General features: G+C 49.7%; 1 protein-coding gene across 1 annotated transcript in view; it reads left to right on the top strand.

Annotated features, from left to right (window-relative positions):
* The window catches only part of LOC137355554 (CD209 antigen-like), a 52,812-nt gene extending 50,001 nt beyond the window's left edge, over positions 1–2,811 (top strand). The window contains exon 9 of the mRNA XM_068020800.1: positions 2,790–2,811. Coding sequence (XP_067876901.1) covers positions 2,790–2,796 — 7 coding nt within the window. The 3' untranslated portion in view covers positions 2,797–2,811. The remainder of the gene's footprint in view (positions 1–2,789) is intronic.
* The last annotated feature ends 14,284 nt before the right edge of the window (positions 2,812–17,095 follow it).

Raw genomic sequence — 17,095 nt, 5'->3', positions numbered from 1 at the left:
GCGTCCAGGTTTTTTGGGGCGGTCCTCCTGGCATTGACCTCCACAGCTATCTTTTCCTACTGCCTTCTCATCCTGTGTCTGGGGGGTTTCCTGTACTCCTGCTGAAGATACAGAACATCTCTCCTCCTTTCCACCTCCTCCACTATGACCTCCAGTGCAACATCACAAAAAACTGTCTCCCATGGTCAGCCATTCCTTACTCTTTCCCAAGTTAGATTCACTTGTAGAATGACTCCCAGCACCTGCTCCAGCCACAGTGAACCTTCCATTTAAAAGATAAAGTTTAGCTTTATGTAGTATAAGTTACAAATGTTTATGGGCCTGCTGTGGATATGTGCAGCCAACAGACAGCCTGGTTAGCACTGGCTGTACTCACTAACCATTATAATTAGCAGGCAGCATGAAGTTGAGATGTTGCCTGCATTCTACTCAATGGGCATGGCTTAATCATGCATCACAATCCCCACACCCGTTTTCAGAGGCTAACCAATTTCACCCCAAGAGCATGTCCTGCACAATGAGGAAGATACAGCACAATGGTGGAGCTGCAGGAAACTAGGCAAAGTTTAATATATTCTGAAATATCAAACTGGAAAACTCAAACTTGAAGAATTGTGATTTGGAAAGTCTGTGAGATATTTCTGATTGTTCAATAACATTAGCCATTATCTGTTTGTGCAGGTAACAAATTCACTCCAGAACGCTCTGAAGTTTCCTTTTTTCCTTCAGAGGGCTATTGTTATTGTCCTAAGACGTTGATGTTGAGTAGAGGAGCAATCCACCATTTAACATTTGATGTTTTTCAATGTTGGTGTGTGTCGCTGTATAAACAGGGTTTCCAGGATTCCCTAAGGGTGAAACAGGTGAAATCGTATCAGTTTTCCATTATACACCAGCCTGATGTTCAGTTCCAGTGACTTCAATAAAACCCAATATCGTGCATCTTGTATAACCTGCGGTAAATGTAATTCCACCAGCTTTGTTGACCTAATTCCCCTCAATAGATATTCATATGTCAACCCATCGCCAGTGAGCTAAATGACTGAAACCTTTCAACTCCCAATCACTATCAACTACCCTGTGACTAAATATAGATCGAAGCAAACAGTTATTGCCTCAACAGACAGAGATTGTTCACAAGTACAGATATAGGCTAAGGACGACCTCTAATATGATCAGTAATCCAAAAGCAAGCATGGGTGGGTCACATAGCTTCCCAAAATTTGAAAAAATTGAAATTACAATGAGTCGTCTTCAAAGAAAAATAAAGTTTCGAAGTTTACAGAATAGAAAAGGGCCACTTGCCATATTGGGAGTGAAACTGATTTCAGGTAAAAACTCAGATCAAACACAAAAATCAGATTCCCTTTTACAGGCCACCTGACTTTCTTTCTCACTGCCTTCAGTGGTGAAGACAATCAGACAGGGCGTAAATTGGGCTCCAGATTTGCTCGCACCCATTTGCACGATTGTCCATTTTGCACTATCACCATTATGCTCGTGTCAGCTGTGTTCGAGCAATTCCACTGTCAAAAGAACAAAAGAACAAAGAACAGTACAGCACAGGAACAGGCCATTCGGCCCTCCAAGCCTGTGCCGATCATGATGCCTGTCTAAACTAAAACCTTCTGCACATCCTGCTGTCTCCTCATAAACTCTTTCAAATGACCGAAAATCTCAAAATATTGTGAATTCAAAGGGTGATGTCAGTATAACTGACAAAGTTTAATGATGCTGGCAGTTTACGTGTGTCAAATTGATGCCACAGTTGCTGTAAAGAAATATCTTGTGAGTTGTAAGCTCCCCTTCACTGTTCAATCACACCCACCTCTAAGGAGACTCAATATTGAGACACGTTCTCCCTCCCTCACCATTGCTCCACCTTGCTGTCGCTTGCACCTCCCTCTCAATCAACTGTCCTTCTCCGTCACCCGCTTCATATTGCTACCTCTCGGTCAGTCCTCCCTTGTGATCACCTCTTCCCTCTCCATCCCGCTTAATCTATTTTGGCCCCTGCTTCTCCATCGCCCCTCACTCTTCATCATCCTTTTCCCTCTCCATTGCCCCTCCCATTTCATCGCCTTCTCTTCTCCATCATCTCCTCCTGCTCCATCGCCCCTCCCTCTCCATCACCACTTCTCCCATTACTGCTGCTCCTCAATTTCCCCTTCTCCATTGCCCCCTCCCACTCTCACACTCTCCTCCACCATCACCTTCCCTCCCCCTCACAGAGTGTGGTGACTATTCCATGTATTGTACCAGTTCTGGGAAAGCATAATGCTGCCCTGGGTAGGCTGTGTCTTTTTCTGTCGGCTGAGTCTGTGGTTGGTCACATGGGACACTCCGTCAAGCTGACAAAGTCACAAAATGTCTCAATCAGAGGCCAATCTAATGTCTTGCCCCTGAATCAGTGCCAGTCTGTCCCATTCCGGCATGTTGCATGTGGAAGAAAAGAACTCACCCTCTGTCAGTCAATTCTTCAGCTTCTACACATCGAGCAAAGCAATATTTCAGATTAAAAACCACTGCTTGATATTTAACAGTGGAGTAGGATTTAAGGAGCAGTTTACAGGAGCATGTTATTGCTGAGATTCTTTGTTATCAGTGCTGCTTATCAGCACATTGATGGGACATTACAGACTCTGTGCCCATTTTCTGATGTGCACAGCTTCCAGCAAACACAGCCAGCAAAACGTGCAATTGTAAAATGAACCCTTTATTCTCGAGAAAAATACAAGTTTACTGAACGACCATGGATCTGTCCATTCTAACAGGTTTCTCTCAAACAGATGCTGAATGATCTCTGGTTACATTACTACACTGCAGTTAAACAGCTCCACCTGACTCTCACTGGGATATCATGACCTGGTTAACTGTTGAGTTTCAGCTTGAAGTTGGAATTCTTAGAAAGAATTTTATTCATATCCTGTTTTGTTATTTAGTTTTGGAATCAGGAGGAACCCAACAATGAAAACAACAATGATGACTGCGTAGAGATGTATATTTTTGGAAAGTGGAATGATGTACCGTGTGGAAATCAGCTACACTGGACACAACCTCCTCCTTCCCAGAGAGTGGAGACAATCTCCTCATGTCCAGAAAGTGGAGACAAACTCCTCCTGTTCAGGCAGTGGACACAACCTCCTTCTTCCCAGAGAGTGGAGACAATCTCCTCATGTCCAGAATGTGGAGACAGTCTCCTCATGTCCAGAGAGTGGAGACAATCTACTAATGTCCAGGGGGTGGAGACAATCTCATCATGTCCAGAGAGTGGTGAACATCTCCTCCTGTACAGGGAGTGGAGACAATCTCCTCATGTCCAGAGAGTGGAGACAATCTCCTCATGTCCAGAGAGTGAAGACAATCTCCTCATGTCCAGAGATTGGAGTCAATCTCCTCCTGTTCAGAGAGTGGAGACTATCACCTCATGTCCACAGAGTGGAGACAACCTCCTCCTGTCCAGGGAGTGGAGACTATATCATCACGTCGAGGGAACGGAGACAAATCCCTCATGTACAGGGAGTGGAGACAATCTCCGAACGTCCGGGCAGTGGAGACAATCTCCTCCTGTGCAGGGAGTGCAGACCATCTCCTCATGTCCAGAAAGTGGAGACAATCTCCTCCTGTGCAGGGAGTGGAGACAATTTCCTCATGTACAGAGAGTGGAGACAATCTCCTTCTGTACTGGGTGTGGAGAAAATCTCATCATGGACAGAGAGTGGAGACAATCGCCTCATGTCCAGTTAGTTGAGACAATCTCCTCACGGACAGGGAGTGGAGACAATCTCCTCATGTCCAGAGAGTGGAGACAATCTCCTCCTGTTCAGGCAGTGGAGACAATCTCCTCATGTCGAGGGAGTGGACACAATCTCCTCATGTCCAGAGAGTAGAGGCAATCTCCTCCTGTTCAGGCAGTGGAGACAATCTCCTCATGTCCAGAGAGTGGAGACAATCTCCTCCTGTTCAGGGAGTGGAGACAATCTCCTCACATACAGGGAGTGGATGTAATCTCCTCACGTACAGGGAGTGGAGACAATCTCCTCATGTTCAGGCAGTGGAGACAGTCTCCTCATGTCCAGAGAGTGGAGACAACCTCCTGCTTTCCAGAGAGTGGAGACAATCTCCTCATGTCCAGAAAGTGGAGACAGTCTCCTCATGTCCAGAGAGTGGAGACAATCTCCGAATGTCCAGGGGGTGGAGACAATCTTCTCATGTCCAGAGAGTGGTGACAATCTCCTCCTGTACAGGGAGTGGAGACAATCTCCTCATGTCCAGAAAGTGGAGACAGTCTCCTCCTGTCCAGAGAGTGGAGACAATCTCCGAATGTCCAGGGGATGGAGACAATCTCCTCATGTCCAGAGAGTGGTGACAATCTCCTCTTGTACAGTTAGTGGAGACAATCTCCTCATGTCCAGAGAGTGGAGACAATCTCCTCATGTCCAGAGAGTGGGGACAATCTCCTCCTGTCAGAGAGTGGAGACAATCTCCTCATGTCCACAGAGTGGAGACAACCTCCTCCTGTCCAGGGAGTGGAGACTATTTCATCACGTCGAGGGAGCGGAGACAAACTCCTCATGTACAGGGATTGGAGACAATCTCCTAACGTCCAGGCAGTGGAGACAATCTCCTCCTGTACAGGGAGTGCAGACAATCTCCTCATGTCCAGAAAGTGAAGACAATGTCCTCCTGTACAGAGAGTGGAGACAACCTCCTCCTGTCCAGGGAGTGGAGACTATCTCATCACGTCGAGGGAGCGGAGAGAAACCCCTCATGTACAGGGAGTTGAGACAATCTCCTCAGGTCCAGAGAGTGGAGACAATCTCCTCATGTACAAAGAGTGGAGACAATCTCCTCCTTTCCAGGGAGTGGAGACAATCTCCTCCTTTCCAGGGAGTGGAGACAATCTCCTCCTGTACAGGGAGTGGAGACAATCACCTCATGTCGAGGGAGTGGACACAATCTCCTCATGTCCAGAGAGTAGAGGCAATCACCTCCTGTTCAGGCAGTGGAGACAATCTCCTCATGTCCAGAGAGTGGAGACAATCTCCTCCTGTTCAGGGAGTGGAGACAATCTCCTCACATACAGGGAGTGGATGCAATCTCCTCACGTACAGGGAGTGGAGACAATCTCCTCATGTTCAGGCAGTGGAGACAGTCTCCTCATGTCCAGAGAGTGTAGACAACCTCCTGCTTTCCAGAGAGTGGAGACAATCTCCTCATGTCCAGAAAGTGGAGACAGTCTCCTCATGTCCAGAGAGTGGAGACAATCTCCTCATGTCCAGAGAGTGGGGACAATCTCCTCCTGTCAGAGAGTGGAGACAATCTCCTCATGTCCACAGAGTGGAGACAACCTCCTCCTGTCCAGGGAGTGGAGACTATTTCATCACGTCGAGAGAGCGGAGACAAACTCCTCATGTACAGGGATTGGAGACAATCACCTAACGTCCAGGCAGTGGAGACAATCTCCTCCTGTACAGGGAGTGCAGACAATCTCCTCATGTCCAGAAAGTGAAGACAATGTCCTCCTGTACAGAGAGTGGAGACAACCTCCTCCTGTCCAGGGAGTGGAGACTATCTCATCACGTCGAGGGAGCGGAGAGAAACCCCTCATGTACAGGGAGTTGAGACAATCTCCTCAGGTCCAGAGAGTGGAGACAATCTCCTCATGTACAAAGAGTGGAGACAATCTCCTCCTTTCCAGGGAGTGGAGACAATCTCCTCCTGTACAGGGAGTGGAGACAATCACCTCATGTACTGGGAGTGGAGACAATCTACTTCTGCACAGGGTGTGGAGAGAATCTCCTCCTGCACAGGGAGTGGAGACAATCTCTTCATGTACCAAGAGTGCAGACAATCTCCTCATTTCCAGAAAGTGGAGACAATCTCCTCCAAGACAGGGAGTGCAGACAATCTCGTCCTGTGCAGGGAGTGGAGACAATCTCCTCATGTACAGAGAGTGGAGACAATCGCCTTCTGTACAGGGAGTGGAGAAAATCAGCCCCTGTACAGGGAGTGGAGACAATGTCATGGACAGGGAGTGGAGACAATCTCCTCCTGTACAAGGAATGGGGACAATCTCCTCCTGTACAGGGAGTGGAGACAATCTCCTTCAGTACAGGATGTGGAGACAATCACCTTCTGTGCAGGGAGTGGAGACAGTCTCCTATTGTCCAGAGAGTGGAGACATTCTCATGGACAGGGAGTGGAGACAATCTCCTCCTGTACAGGGAGTGGAGACAATCACCTGCTGTACAGCGAGTGGAGACAATCTCCTCATGTACCGACAGTGGAGACAGACTCCTCATGTACCGAGAGTGGAGACAATCTCCTCAGGTACCGAGACTGGAGACAATCTCCTCAGGTACCGAGAGTGGAGACAATCTCTTCATGTACTGAGAGTGGAGACACTCTTCTCATGTCCAGAGAGTAGAGACAATCTCCTCCTGTGCAGGGAGTGCAGACCATCTCCTCATGTCCAGAAAGTAGAGACAATCTCCTCCTGTGCAGGGAGTGGAGACAATTTCCTCATGTACAGAGAGTGGAGACAATCTCCTTCTGTACTGGATGTGGAGAAAATCTCATCATGGACAGAGAGTGGAGACAATCGCCTCATGTCCAGTTAGTTGAGACAATCTCCTCACGGACAGGGAGTGGAGACAATCCCCTCATGTCCAGAGAGTGGAGACAATCTCCTCCTGTTCAGGCAGTGGAGACAATCTCCTCATGTCGAGGGAGTGGACACAATCTCCTCATGTCCAGAGAGTAGAGGCAATCTCCTCCTGTTCAGGCAGTGGAGACAATCTCCTCATGTCCAGAGAGTGGAGACAATCTCCTCCTGTTCAGGGAGTGGAGACAATCTCCTCACATACAAGGAGTGGATGCAATCTCCTCACGTACAGGGAGTGGAGACAATCTCCTCATGTTCAGGCAGTGGAGACAGTCTCCTCATGTCCAGAGAGTGGAGACAACCTCCTGCTTTCCAGAGAGTGGAGACAATCTCCTCATGTCCAGAAAGTGGAGACAGTCTCCTCATGTCCAGAGAGTGGAGACAATCTCCGAATGTCCAGGGGGTGGAGACAATCTTCTCATGTCCAGAGAGTGGTGACAATCTCCTCCTGTACAGGGAGTGGAGACAATCTCCTCATGTCCAGAAAGTGGAGACAGTCTCCTCCTGTCCAGAGAGTGGAGACAATCTCCGAATGTCCAGGGGATGGAGACAATCTCCTCATGTCCAGAGAGTGGTGACAATCTCCTCTTGTACAGTTAGTGGAGACAATCTCCTCATGTCCAGAGAGTGGAGACAATCTCCTCATGTCCAGAGAGTGGGGACAATCTCCTCCTGTCAGAGAGTGGAGACAATCTCCTCATGTCCACAGAGTGGAGACAACCTCCTCCTGTCCAGGGAGTGGAGACTATTTCATCACGTCGAGGGAGCGGAGACAAACTCCTCATGTACAGGGATTGGAGACAATCACCTAACGTCCAGGCAGTGGAGACAATCTCCTCCTGTACAGGGAGTGCAGACAATCTCCTCATGTCCAGAAAGTGAAGACAATGTCCTCCTGTACAGAGAGTGGAGACAACCTCCTCCTGTCCAGGGAGTGGAGACTATCTCATCACGTCGAGGGAGCGGAGAGAAACCCCTCATGTACAGGGAGTTGAGACAATCTCCTCAGGTCCAGAGAGTGGAGACAATCTCCTCATGTACAAAGAGTGGAGACAATCTCCTCCTTTCCAGGGAGTGGAGACAATCTCCTCCTGTACAGGGAGTGGAGATAATCACCTCATGTACTGGGAGTGGAGACAATCTACTTCTGCACAGGGTGTGGAGAGAATCTCCTCCTGCACAGGGAGTGGAGACAATCTCTTCATGTACCAAGAGTGCAGACAATCTCCTCATTTCCAGAAAGTGGAGACAATCTCCTCCAAGACAGGGAGTGCAGACAATCTCGTCCTGTGCAGGGAGTGGAGACAATCTCTTCATGTACAGAGAGTGGAGACAATCGCCTTCTGTACAGGGAGTGGAGAAAATCAGCCCCTGTACAGGGAGTGGAGACAATGTCATGGACAGGGAGTGGAGACAATCTCCTCATGTCCAGAGAGTGGTGACAATCTCCTCTTGTACAGTTAGTGGAGACAATCTCCTCATGTCCAGAGAGTGGGGACAATCTCCTCCTGTCAGAGAGTGGAGACAATCTCCTCATGTCCACAGAGTGGAGACAACCTCCTCCTGTCCAGGGAGTGGAGACTATTTCATCACGTCGAGGGAGCGGAGACAAACTCCTCATGTACAGGGATTGGAGACAATCACCTAACGTCCAGGCAGTGGAGACAATCTCCTCCTGTACAGGGAGTGGAGACAATCACCTGCTGTACAGCGAGTGGAGACAATCTCCTCATGTACCGACAGTGGAGACAGTCTCCTCATGTACCGAGAGTGGAGACAATCTCCTCAGGTACCGAGAGTGGAGACAATCTCCTCAGGTACCGAGAGTGGAGACAATCTCTTCATGTACTGAGAGTGGAGACACTCTTCTCATGTCCAGAGAGTAGAGACAATCTCCTCCTGTACAGGGAGTGGAGACAATCTCCTCATGTACTGAGAGTGGAGACAATCTCCTCATGTACAGAGAGAGGACACAATCTCCTCATGTACAGAGAGAGGAGACAATCTCCACCTGTACAGGGAGTGGAGACAATCTCCTCCTGTACAGGGTGTGGAGACAATCTCCTCATGTACCGAGAGTGGAGACAATCTCCTCCTGTACAGGGTGTGGAGACAATCTCCTTCTGTACAAGGTGTGGAGACAATCTCCTTCTGTGCAGTGAGTGGAGACAATCTCCTCATGTACCGAGAGTGGAGAAAATCTTCTCAGGTACCGAGAGTGGAGACAATCTCTTCATGTACTGAGAGTGGAGACAATCTTCTCATGTCCAGAGAGTAGAGACAATCTCCTCCTGTACAGGGAGTGGAGACAATCTCCTCATGTACTGAGAGTGGAGACAATCTCCTCATGTACAGAGAGAGGACACAATCTCCTCATGTACGGAGAGAGGAGACAATCTCCTCATGTCCAGAGAGTGGAGACAATCTCCTCATGTCCAGAGAGTGAAGACAATCTCCTCATGTCCAGAGATTGGAGTCAATCTCCTCCTGTTCAGAGAGTGGAGACTATCACCTCATGTCCACAGAGTGGACACAACCTCCTCCTGTCCAGGGAGTTGAGTCTATATCATCACGTCGAGGGAACGGAGACAAATCCCTCATGTACAGGGAGTGGAGACAATCTCCGAACGTCCGGGCAGTGGAGACAATCTCCTCCTGTGCAGGGAGTGCAGACCATCTCCTCATGTCCAGAAAGTGGAGACAATCTCCTCCTGTGCAGGGAGTGGAGACAATTTCCTCATGTACAGAGAGTGGAGACAATCTCCTTCTGTACTGGGTGTGGAGAAAATCTCATCATGGACAGAGAGTGGAGACAATCGCCTCATGTCCAGTTAGTTGAGACAATCTCCTCACGGACAGGGAGTGGAGACAATCCCCTCATGTCCAGAGAGTGGAGACAATCTCCTCCTGTTCAGGCAGAGGAGACAATCTCCTCATGTCGAGGGAGTGGACACAATCTCCTCATGTCCAGAGAGTAGAGGCAATCTCCTCCTGTTCAGGCAGTGGAGACAATCTCCTCATGTCCAGAGAGTGGAGACAATCTCCTCCTGTTCAGGGAGTGGAGACAATCTCCTCACATACAAGGAGTGGATGCAATCTCCTCACGTACAGGGAGTGGAGACAATCTCCTCATGTTCAGGCAGTGGAGACAGTCTCCTCATGTCCAGAGAGTGGAGACAACCTCCTGCTTTCCAGAGAGTGGAGACAATCTCCTCATGTCCAGAAAGTAGAGACAGTCTCCTCATGTCCAGAGAGTGGAGACAATCTCCGAATGTCCAGGGGGTGGAGACAATCTTCTCATGTCCAGAGAGTGGTGACAATCTCCTCCTGTACAGGGAGTGGAGACAATCTCCTCATGTCCAGAAAGTGGAGACAGTCTCCTCCTGTCCAGAGAGTGGAGACAATCTCCGAATGTCCAGGGGATGGAGACAATCTCCTCATGTCCAGAGAGTGGTGACAATCTCCTCTTGTACAGTTAGTGGAGACAATCTCCTCATGTCCAGAGAGTGGAGACAATCTCCTCCTGTCCAGGGAGTGGAGACTATTTCATCACGTCGAGGGAGCAGAGACAAACTCCTCATGTACAGGGATTGGAGACAATCTCCTAACGTCCAGGCAGTGGAGACAATCTCCTCCTGTACAGGGAGTGCAGACAATCTCCTCATGTCCAGAAAGTGAAGACAATGTCCTCCTGTACAGAGAGTGGAGACAACCTCCTCCTGTCCAGGGAGTGGAGACTATCTCATCACGTCGAGGGAGCGGAGAGAAACCCCTCATGTACAGGGAGTTGAGACAATCTCCTCAGGTCCAGAGAGTGGAGACAATCTCCTCATGTACAAAGAGTGGAGACAATCTCCTCCTTTCCAGGGAGTGGAGACAATCTCCTCCTGTACAGGGAGTGGAGACAATCACCTCATGTACTGGGAGTGGAGACAATCTACTTCTGCACAGGGTGTGGAGAGAATCTCTTCATGTACCAAGAGTGCAGACAATCTCCTCATTTCCAGAAAGTGGAGACAATCTCCTCCAAGACAGGGAGTGCAGACAATCTCGTCCTGTGCAGGGAGTGGAGACAATCTCCTCATGTACAGAGAGTGGAGACAATCGCCTTCTGTACAGGGAGTGGAGAAAATCAGCCCCTGTACAGGGAGTGGAGACAATGTCATGGACAGGGAGTGGAGACAATCTCCTCCTGTACAGGGAATGGGGACAATCTCCTCCTGTACAGGGAGTGGAGACAATCTCCTTCAGTACAGGATGTGGAGACAATCACCTTCTGTGCAGGGAGTGGAGACAATCTCCTCCTGTACAGGGAGTGGAGACAATCACCTGCTGTACAGCGAGTGGAGACAATCTCCTCATGTACCGACAGTGGAGACAGTCTCCTCATGTACCGAGAGTGGAGACAATCTCCTCAGGTACCGAGAGTGGAGACAATCTCCTCAGGTACCGAGAGTGGAGACAATCTCTTCATGTACTGAGAGTGGAGACACTCTTCTCATGTCCAGAGAGTAGAGACAATCTCCTCCTGTACAGGGAGTGGAGACAATCTCCTCATGTACTGAGAGTGGAGACAATCTCCTCATGTACAGAGAGAGGACACAATCTCCTCATGTACAGAGAGAGGAGACAATCTCCACCTGTACAGGGAGTGGAGACAATCTCCTCCTGTACAGGGTGTGGAGACAATCTCCTCATGTACCGAGAGTGGAGACAATCTCCTCCTGTACAGGGTGTGGAGACAATCTCCTTCTGTACAAGGTGTGGAGACAATCTCCTCCTGTGCAGTGAGTGGAGACAATCTCCTCATGTACCGAGAGTGGAGAAAATCTTCTCAGGTACCGAGAGTGGAGACAATCTCTTCATGTACTGAGAGTGGAGACAATCTTCTCATGTCCAGAGAGTAGAGACAATCTCCTCCTGTACAGGGAGTGGAGACAATCTCCTCATGTACTGAGAGTGGAGACAATCTCCTCATGTACAGAGAGAGGACACAATCTCCTCATGTACGGAGAGAGGAGACAATCTCCTCATGTCCAGAGAGTGGAGACAATCTCCTCATGTCCAGAGAGTGAAGACAATCTCCTCATGTCCAGAGATTGGAGTCAATCTCCTCCTGTTCAGAGAGTGGAGACTATCACCTCATGTCCACAGAGTGGAGACAATCTCCTCCTGTTCAGGCAGTGGAGACAATCCCCTCATGTCCAGAGAGTGGAGACAATCTCCTCCTGTTCAGGCAGTGGAGACAATCTCCTCATGTCGAGGGAGTGGACACAATCTCCTCATGTCCAGAGAGTAGAGGCAATCTCCTCCTGTTCAGGCAGTGGAGACAATCTCCTCATGTCCAGAGAGTGGAGACAATCTCCTCCTGTTCAGGGAGTGGAGACAATCTCCTCACATACAAGGAGTGGATGCAATCTCCTCACGTACAGGGAGTGGAGACAATCTCCTCATGTTCAGGCAGTGGAGACAGTCTCCTCATGTCCAGAGAGTGGAGACAACCTCCTGCTTTCCAGAGAGTGGAGACAATCTCCTCATGTCCAGAAAGTGGAGACAGTCTCCTCATGTCCAGAGAGTGGAGACAATCTCCGAATGTCCAGGGGGTGGAGACAATCTTCTCATGTCCAGAGAGTGGTGACAATCTCCTCCTGTACAGGGAGTGGAGACAATCTCCTCATGTCCAGAAAGTGGAGACAGTCTCCTCCTGTCCAGAGAGTGGAGACAATCTCCTCATGTTCAGGCAGTGGAGACAGTCTCCTCATGTCCAGAGAGTGGAGACAACCTCCTGCTTTCCAGAGAGTGGAGACAATCTCCTCATGTCCAGAGAGTGAAGACAATCTCCTCATGTCCAGAGATTGGAGTCAATCTCCTCCTGTTCAGAGAGTGGAGACTATCACCTCATGTCCACAGAGTGGAGACAACCTCCTCCTGTCCAGGGAGTGGAGACTATATCATCACGTCGAGGGAACGGAGACAAATCCCTCATGTACAGGGAGTGGAGACAATCTCCGAACGTCCGGGCAGTGGAGACAATCTCCTCCTGTGCAGGGAGTGCAGACCATCTCCTCATGTCCAGAAAGTGGAGACAATCTCCTCCTGTGCAGGGAGTGGAGACAATTTCCTCATGTACAGAGAGTGGAGACAATCTCCTTCTGAACTGGCTGTGGAGAAAATCTCATCATGGACAGAGAGTGGAGACAATCGCCTCATGTCCAGTTAGTTGAGACAATCTCCTCACGGACAGGGAGTGGAGACAATCCCCTCATGTCCAGAGAGTGGAGACAATCTCCTCCTGTTCAGGCAGTGGAGACAATCTCCTCATGTCGAGGGAGTGGACACAATCTCCTCATGTCCAGAGAGTAGAGGCAATCTCCTCCTGTTCAGGCAGTGGAGACAATCTCCTCATGTCCAGAGAGTGGAGACAATCTCCTCCTGTTCAGGGAGTGGAGACAATCTCCTCACATACAAGGAGTGGATGCAATCTCCTCACGTACAGGGAGTGGAGACAATCTCCTCATGTTCAGGCAGTGGAGACAGTCTCCTCATGTCCAGAGAGTGGAGACAACCTCCTGCTTTCCAGAGAGTGGAGACAATCTCCTCATGTCCAGAAAGTGGAGACAGTCTCCTCATGTCCAGAGAGTGGAGACAATCTCCGAATGTCCAGGGGGTGGAGACAATCTTCTCATGTCCAGAGAGTGGTGACAATCTCCTCCTGTACAGGGAGTGGAGACAATCTCCTCATGTCCAGAAAGTGGAGACAGTCTCCTCCTGTCCAGAGAGTGGAGACAATCTCTGAATGTCCAGGGGATGGAGACAATCTCCTCATGTCCAGAGAGTGGTGACAATCTCCTCTTGTACAGTTAGTGGAGACAATCTCCTCATGTCCAGAGAGTGGAGACAATCTCCTCATGTCCAGAGAGTGGGGACAATCTCCTCCTGTCAGAGAGTGGAGACAATCTCCTCATGTCCACAGAGTGGAGACAACCTCCTCCTGTCCAGGGAGTGGAGACTATTTCATCACGTCGAGGGAGCGGAGACAAACTCCTCATGTACAGGGATTGGAGACAATCTCCTAACGTCCAGGCAGTGGAGACAATCTCCTCCTGTACAGGGAGTGCAGACAATCTCCTCATGTCCAGAAAGTGAAGACAATGTCCTCCTGTACAGAGAGTGGAGACAACCTCCTCCTGTCCAGGGAGTGGAGACTATCTCATCACGTCGAGGGAGCGGAGAGAAACCCCTCATGTACAGGGAGTTGAGACAATCTCCTCAGGTCCAGAGAGTGGAGACAATCTCCTCATGTACAAAGAGTGGAGACAATCTCCTCCTTTCCAGGGAGTGGAGACAATCTCCTCCTGTACAGGGAGTGGAGACAATCTCCTCCTGTACAGGGAGTGGAGACAATCACCTCATGTACTGGGAGTGGAGACAATCTACTTCTGCACAGGGTGTGGAGAGAATCTCCTCCTGCACAGGGAGTGGAGACAATCTCTTCATGTACCAAGAGTGCAGACAATCTCCTCATTTCCAGAAAGTGGAGACAATCTCCTCCAAGACAGGGAGTGCAGACAATCTCGTCCTGTGCAGGGAGTGGAGACAATCTCCTCATGTACAGAGAGTGGAGACAATCGCCTTCTGTACAGGGAGTGGAGAAAATCAGCCCCTGTACAGGGTGTGGAGACAATCTCCTCATGTACCGAGAGTGGAGACAATCTCCTCCTGTACAGGGTGTGGAGACAATCTCCTTCTGTACAAGGTGTGGAGACAATCTCCTCCTGTGCAGTGAGTGGAGACAATCTCCTCATGTACCGAGAGTGGAGAAAATCTTCTCAGGTACCGAGAGTGGAGACAATCTCCTCCTGTACAGGGAGTGGAGACAATCTCCTCATGTACTGAGAGTGGAGACAATCTCCTCATGTACAGAGAGAGGACACAATCTCCTCATGTACGGAGAGAGGAGACAATCTCCTCCTGTCCAGGGAGTGGAGACAATCTCCTCCTGTACAGGGTGTGGAGACAATCTCCTCATGTACCGAGAGTGGAGACAATCTCCTCCTGTACAGGGTGTGGAGACAATCTCCTTCTGTACAAGGTGTGGAGACAATCTCCTCCTGTGCAGTGAGTGGAGACAATCTCCTCACATACAGGGAGTGGAGACAATCTCCTCATGTCCAGAGAGTGAAACAATCTCCTCACATACAGGGAGTTGAGACAATCACCTCATGTCCAGAGAGTGAGACAATCTCCTCATGTCCAGAGAGTTGACACAATCTCCTCCTGTCTAGAGAGTGGAGACAATCTCCTCACGTGCAGGGAGTGGATACAATCTCCTCATGTACAGGGAGTGAAGACAATCTCCTCACGTCCAGGGAGTGGAGACAATCTCCTCATGTCCAGAGATTGGAGACAATCTCCTCCTCCACAGGGAGTGGAGACAATCTCCTCCTGTACAGAGCGTGGAGACAATCCCATGTCCAGGGAGGGGAGACAATCTCCTCCTGTACAGAGAGTGGAGACCATCACCTCCTGTACAGGGAGTGGAGACAATCTCCTCATGTGCAGAGAGTGGAGACAATCTCCTCATGTGCAGAGAGTGGAGACAATCTGCTCATGTACAGGGAGTGGAGACAATCTCTTCATGTACCAAGAGTGGAGACAATCTCCTCATGTCCAGAGAGTGGAGACAATCTCCTCATGTACCGAGAGTGGACACAATCTCCATATGTACCGAGAGTGGAGACAATCTCTTCATGTACCAAGAGTGGAGACAATCTCCTCATGTGCAAAGAGTGGAGACAATCTCCTCCTTTCCAGGGAGTGGAGACAATCTCCTCCTGTGCAGGGTGTGGAGACAATCTCCTCATGTACAGGAGGTGGAGAAAATCACCCCCTGTACAGGGAGTGGAGACAATCTCATGGACAGGGAGTGGAGACAATCTCCTCCTGTACAGGGAGTAGAGACAATCTCCTCCTGTACAGGGAGTGGAGACAATCTCATGGACAGGGAGTGGAGACAATCTCCTCCTGTAGAGGGAGTGCAGACAATCACCTGCTGTACAGCGAGTGGAGACAATCTCCTCATGTACCGAGAGTGGAGACAGTCTCCTCATGTGCAGAGAATGGAGACAATCTCCTCATGTCCAGAAAGTGGAGACAGTCTCCTCATGTCCAGAGAGTGGAGACAATCTACTAATGTCCAGGGGGTGGAGACAATCTAATCATGTCCAGAGAGTGGTGAACATCTCCTCCTGTACAGGGAGTGGAGACAATCTCCTAATGTCCAGAGAGTGGAGACAATCTCCTCATGTCCAGAGAGTGAAGACAATCTCCTCATGTCCAGAGATTGGAGTCAATCTCCTCCTGTTCAGAGAGTGGAGACTATCACCTCATGTCCACAGAGTGGAGACAACCTCCTCCTGTCCAGGGAGTGGAGACTATATCATCACGTCGAGGGAACGGAGACAAATCCCTCATGTACAGGGAGTGGAGACAATCTCCGAACGTCCGGGCAGTGGAGACAATCTCCTCCTGTGCAGGGAGTGCAGACCATCTCCTCATGTCCAGAAAGTGGAGACAATCTCCTCCTGTGCAGGGAGTGGAGACAATTTCCTCATGTACAGAGAGTGGAGACAATCTCCTTCTGTACTGGGTGTGGAGAAAATCTCATCATGGACAGAGAGTGGAGACAATCGCCTCATGTCCAGTTAGTTGAGACAATCTCCTCACGGACAGGGAGTGGAGACAATCCCCTCATGTCCAGAGAGTGGAGACAATCTCCTCCTGTTCAGGCAGTGGAGACAATCTCCTCATGTCCAGAGAGTGGAGACAATCTCCTCCTGTTCAGGGAGTGGAGACAATCTCCTCACATACAGGGAGTGGAGACAATCTCCTCATGTTCAGGCAGTGGAGACAGTCTCCTCATGTCCAGAGAGTGGAGACAATCTCCTCATGTTCAGGCAGTGGAGACAGTCTCCTCATGTCCAGAGAGTGGAGACAACCTCCTGCTTTCCAGAGAGTGGAGACAATCTCCTCATGTCCAGAAAGTGGAGACAGTCTCCTCATGTCCAGAGAGTGGAGACAATCTCCGAATGTCCAGGGGGTGGAGACAATCTTCTCATGTCCAGAGAGTGGTGACAATCTCCTCCTGTACAGGGAGTGGAGACAATCTCCTCATGTCCAGAAAGTGGAGACAGTCTCCTCCTGTCCAGAGAGTGGAGACAATCTCCGAATATCCAGCGGATGGAGACAATCTCCTCATGTCCAGAGAGTGGTGACAATCTCCTCTTGTACAGTTAGTGGAGACAATCTCCTCATGTCCAGAGAGTGGAGACAATCTCCTCATGTCCAGAGAGTGGGGACAATCTCCTCCTGTCAGAGAGTGGAGACAATCTCCTCATGTCCACAGAGTGGAGACAACCTCCTCCTGTC

Source organism: Heterodontus francisci, chromosome 43 (genome assembly GCF_036365525.1).
Source record: "Heterodontus francisci isolate sHetFra1 chromosome 43, sHetFra1.hap1, whole genome shotgun sequence".
Taxonomy (NCBI): domain Eukaryota; kingdom Metazoa; phylum Chordata; class Chondrichthyes; order Heterodontiformes; family Heterodontidae; genus Heterodontus; species Heterodontus francisci.
This window is presented reverse-complemented; position numbering and strand designations above follow the sequence as displayed.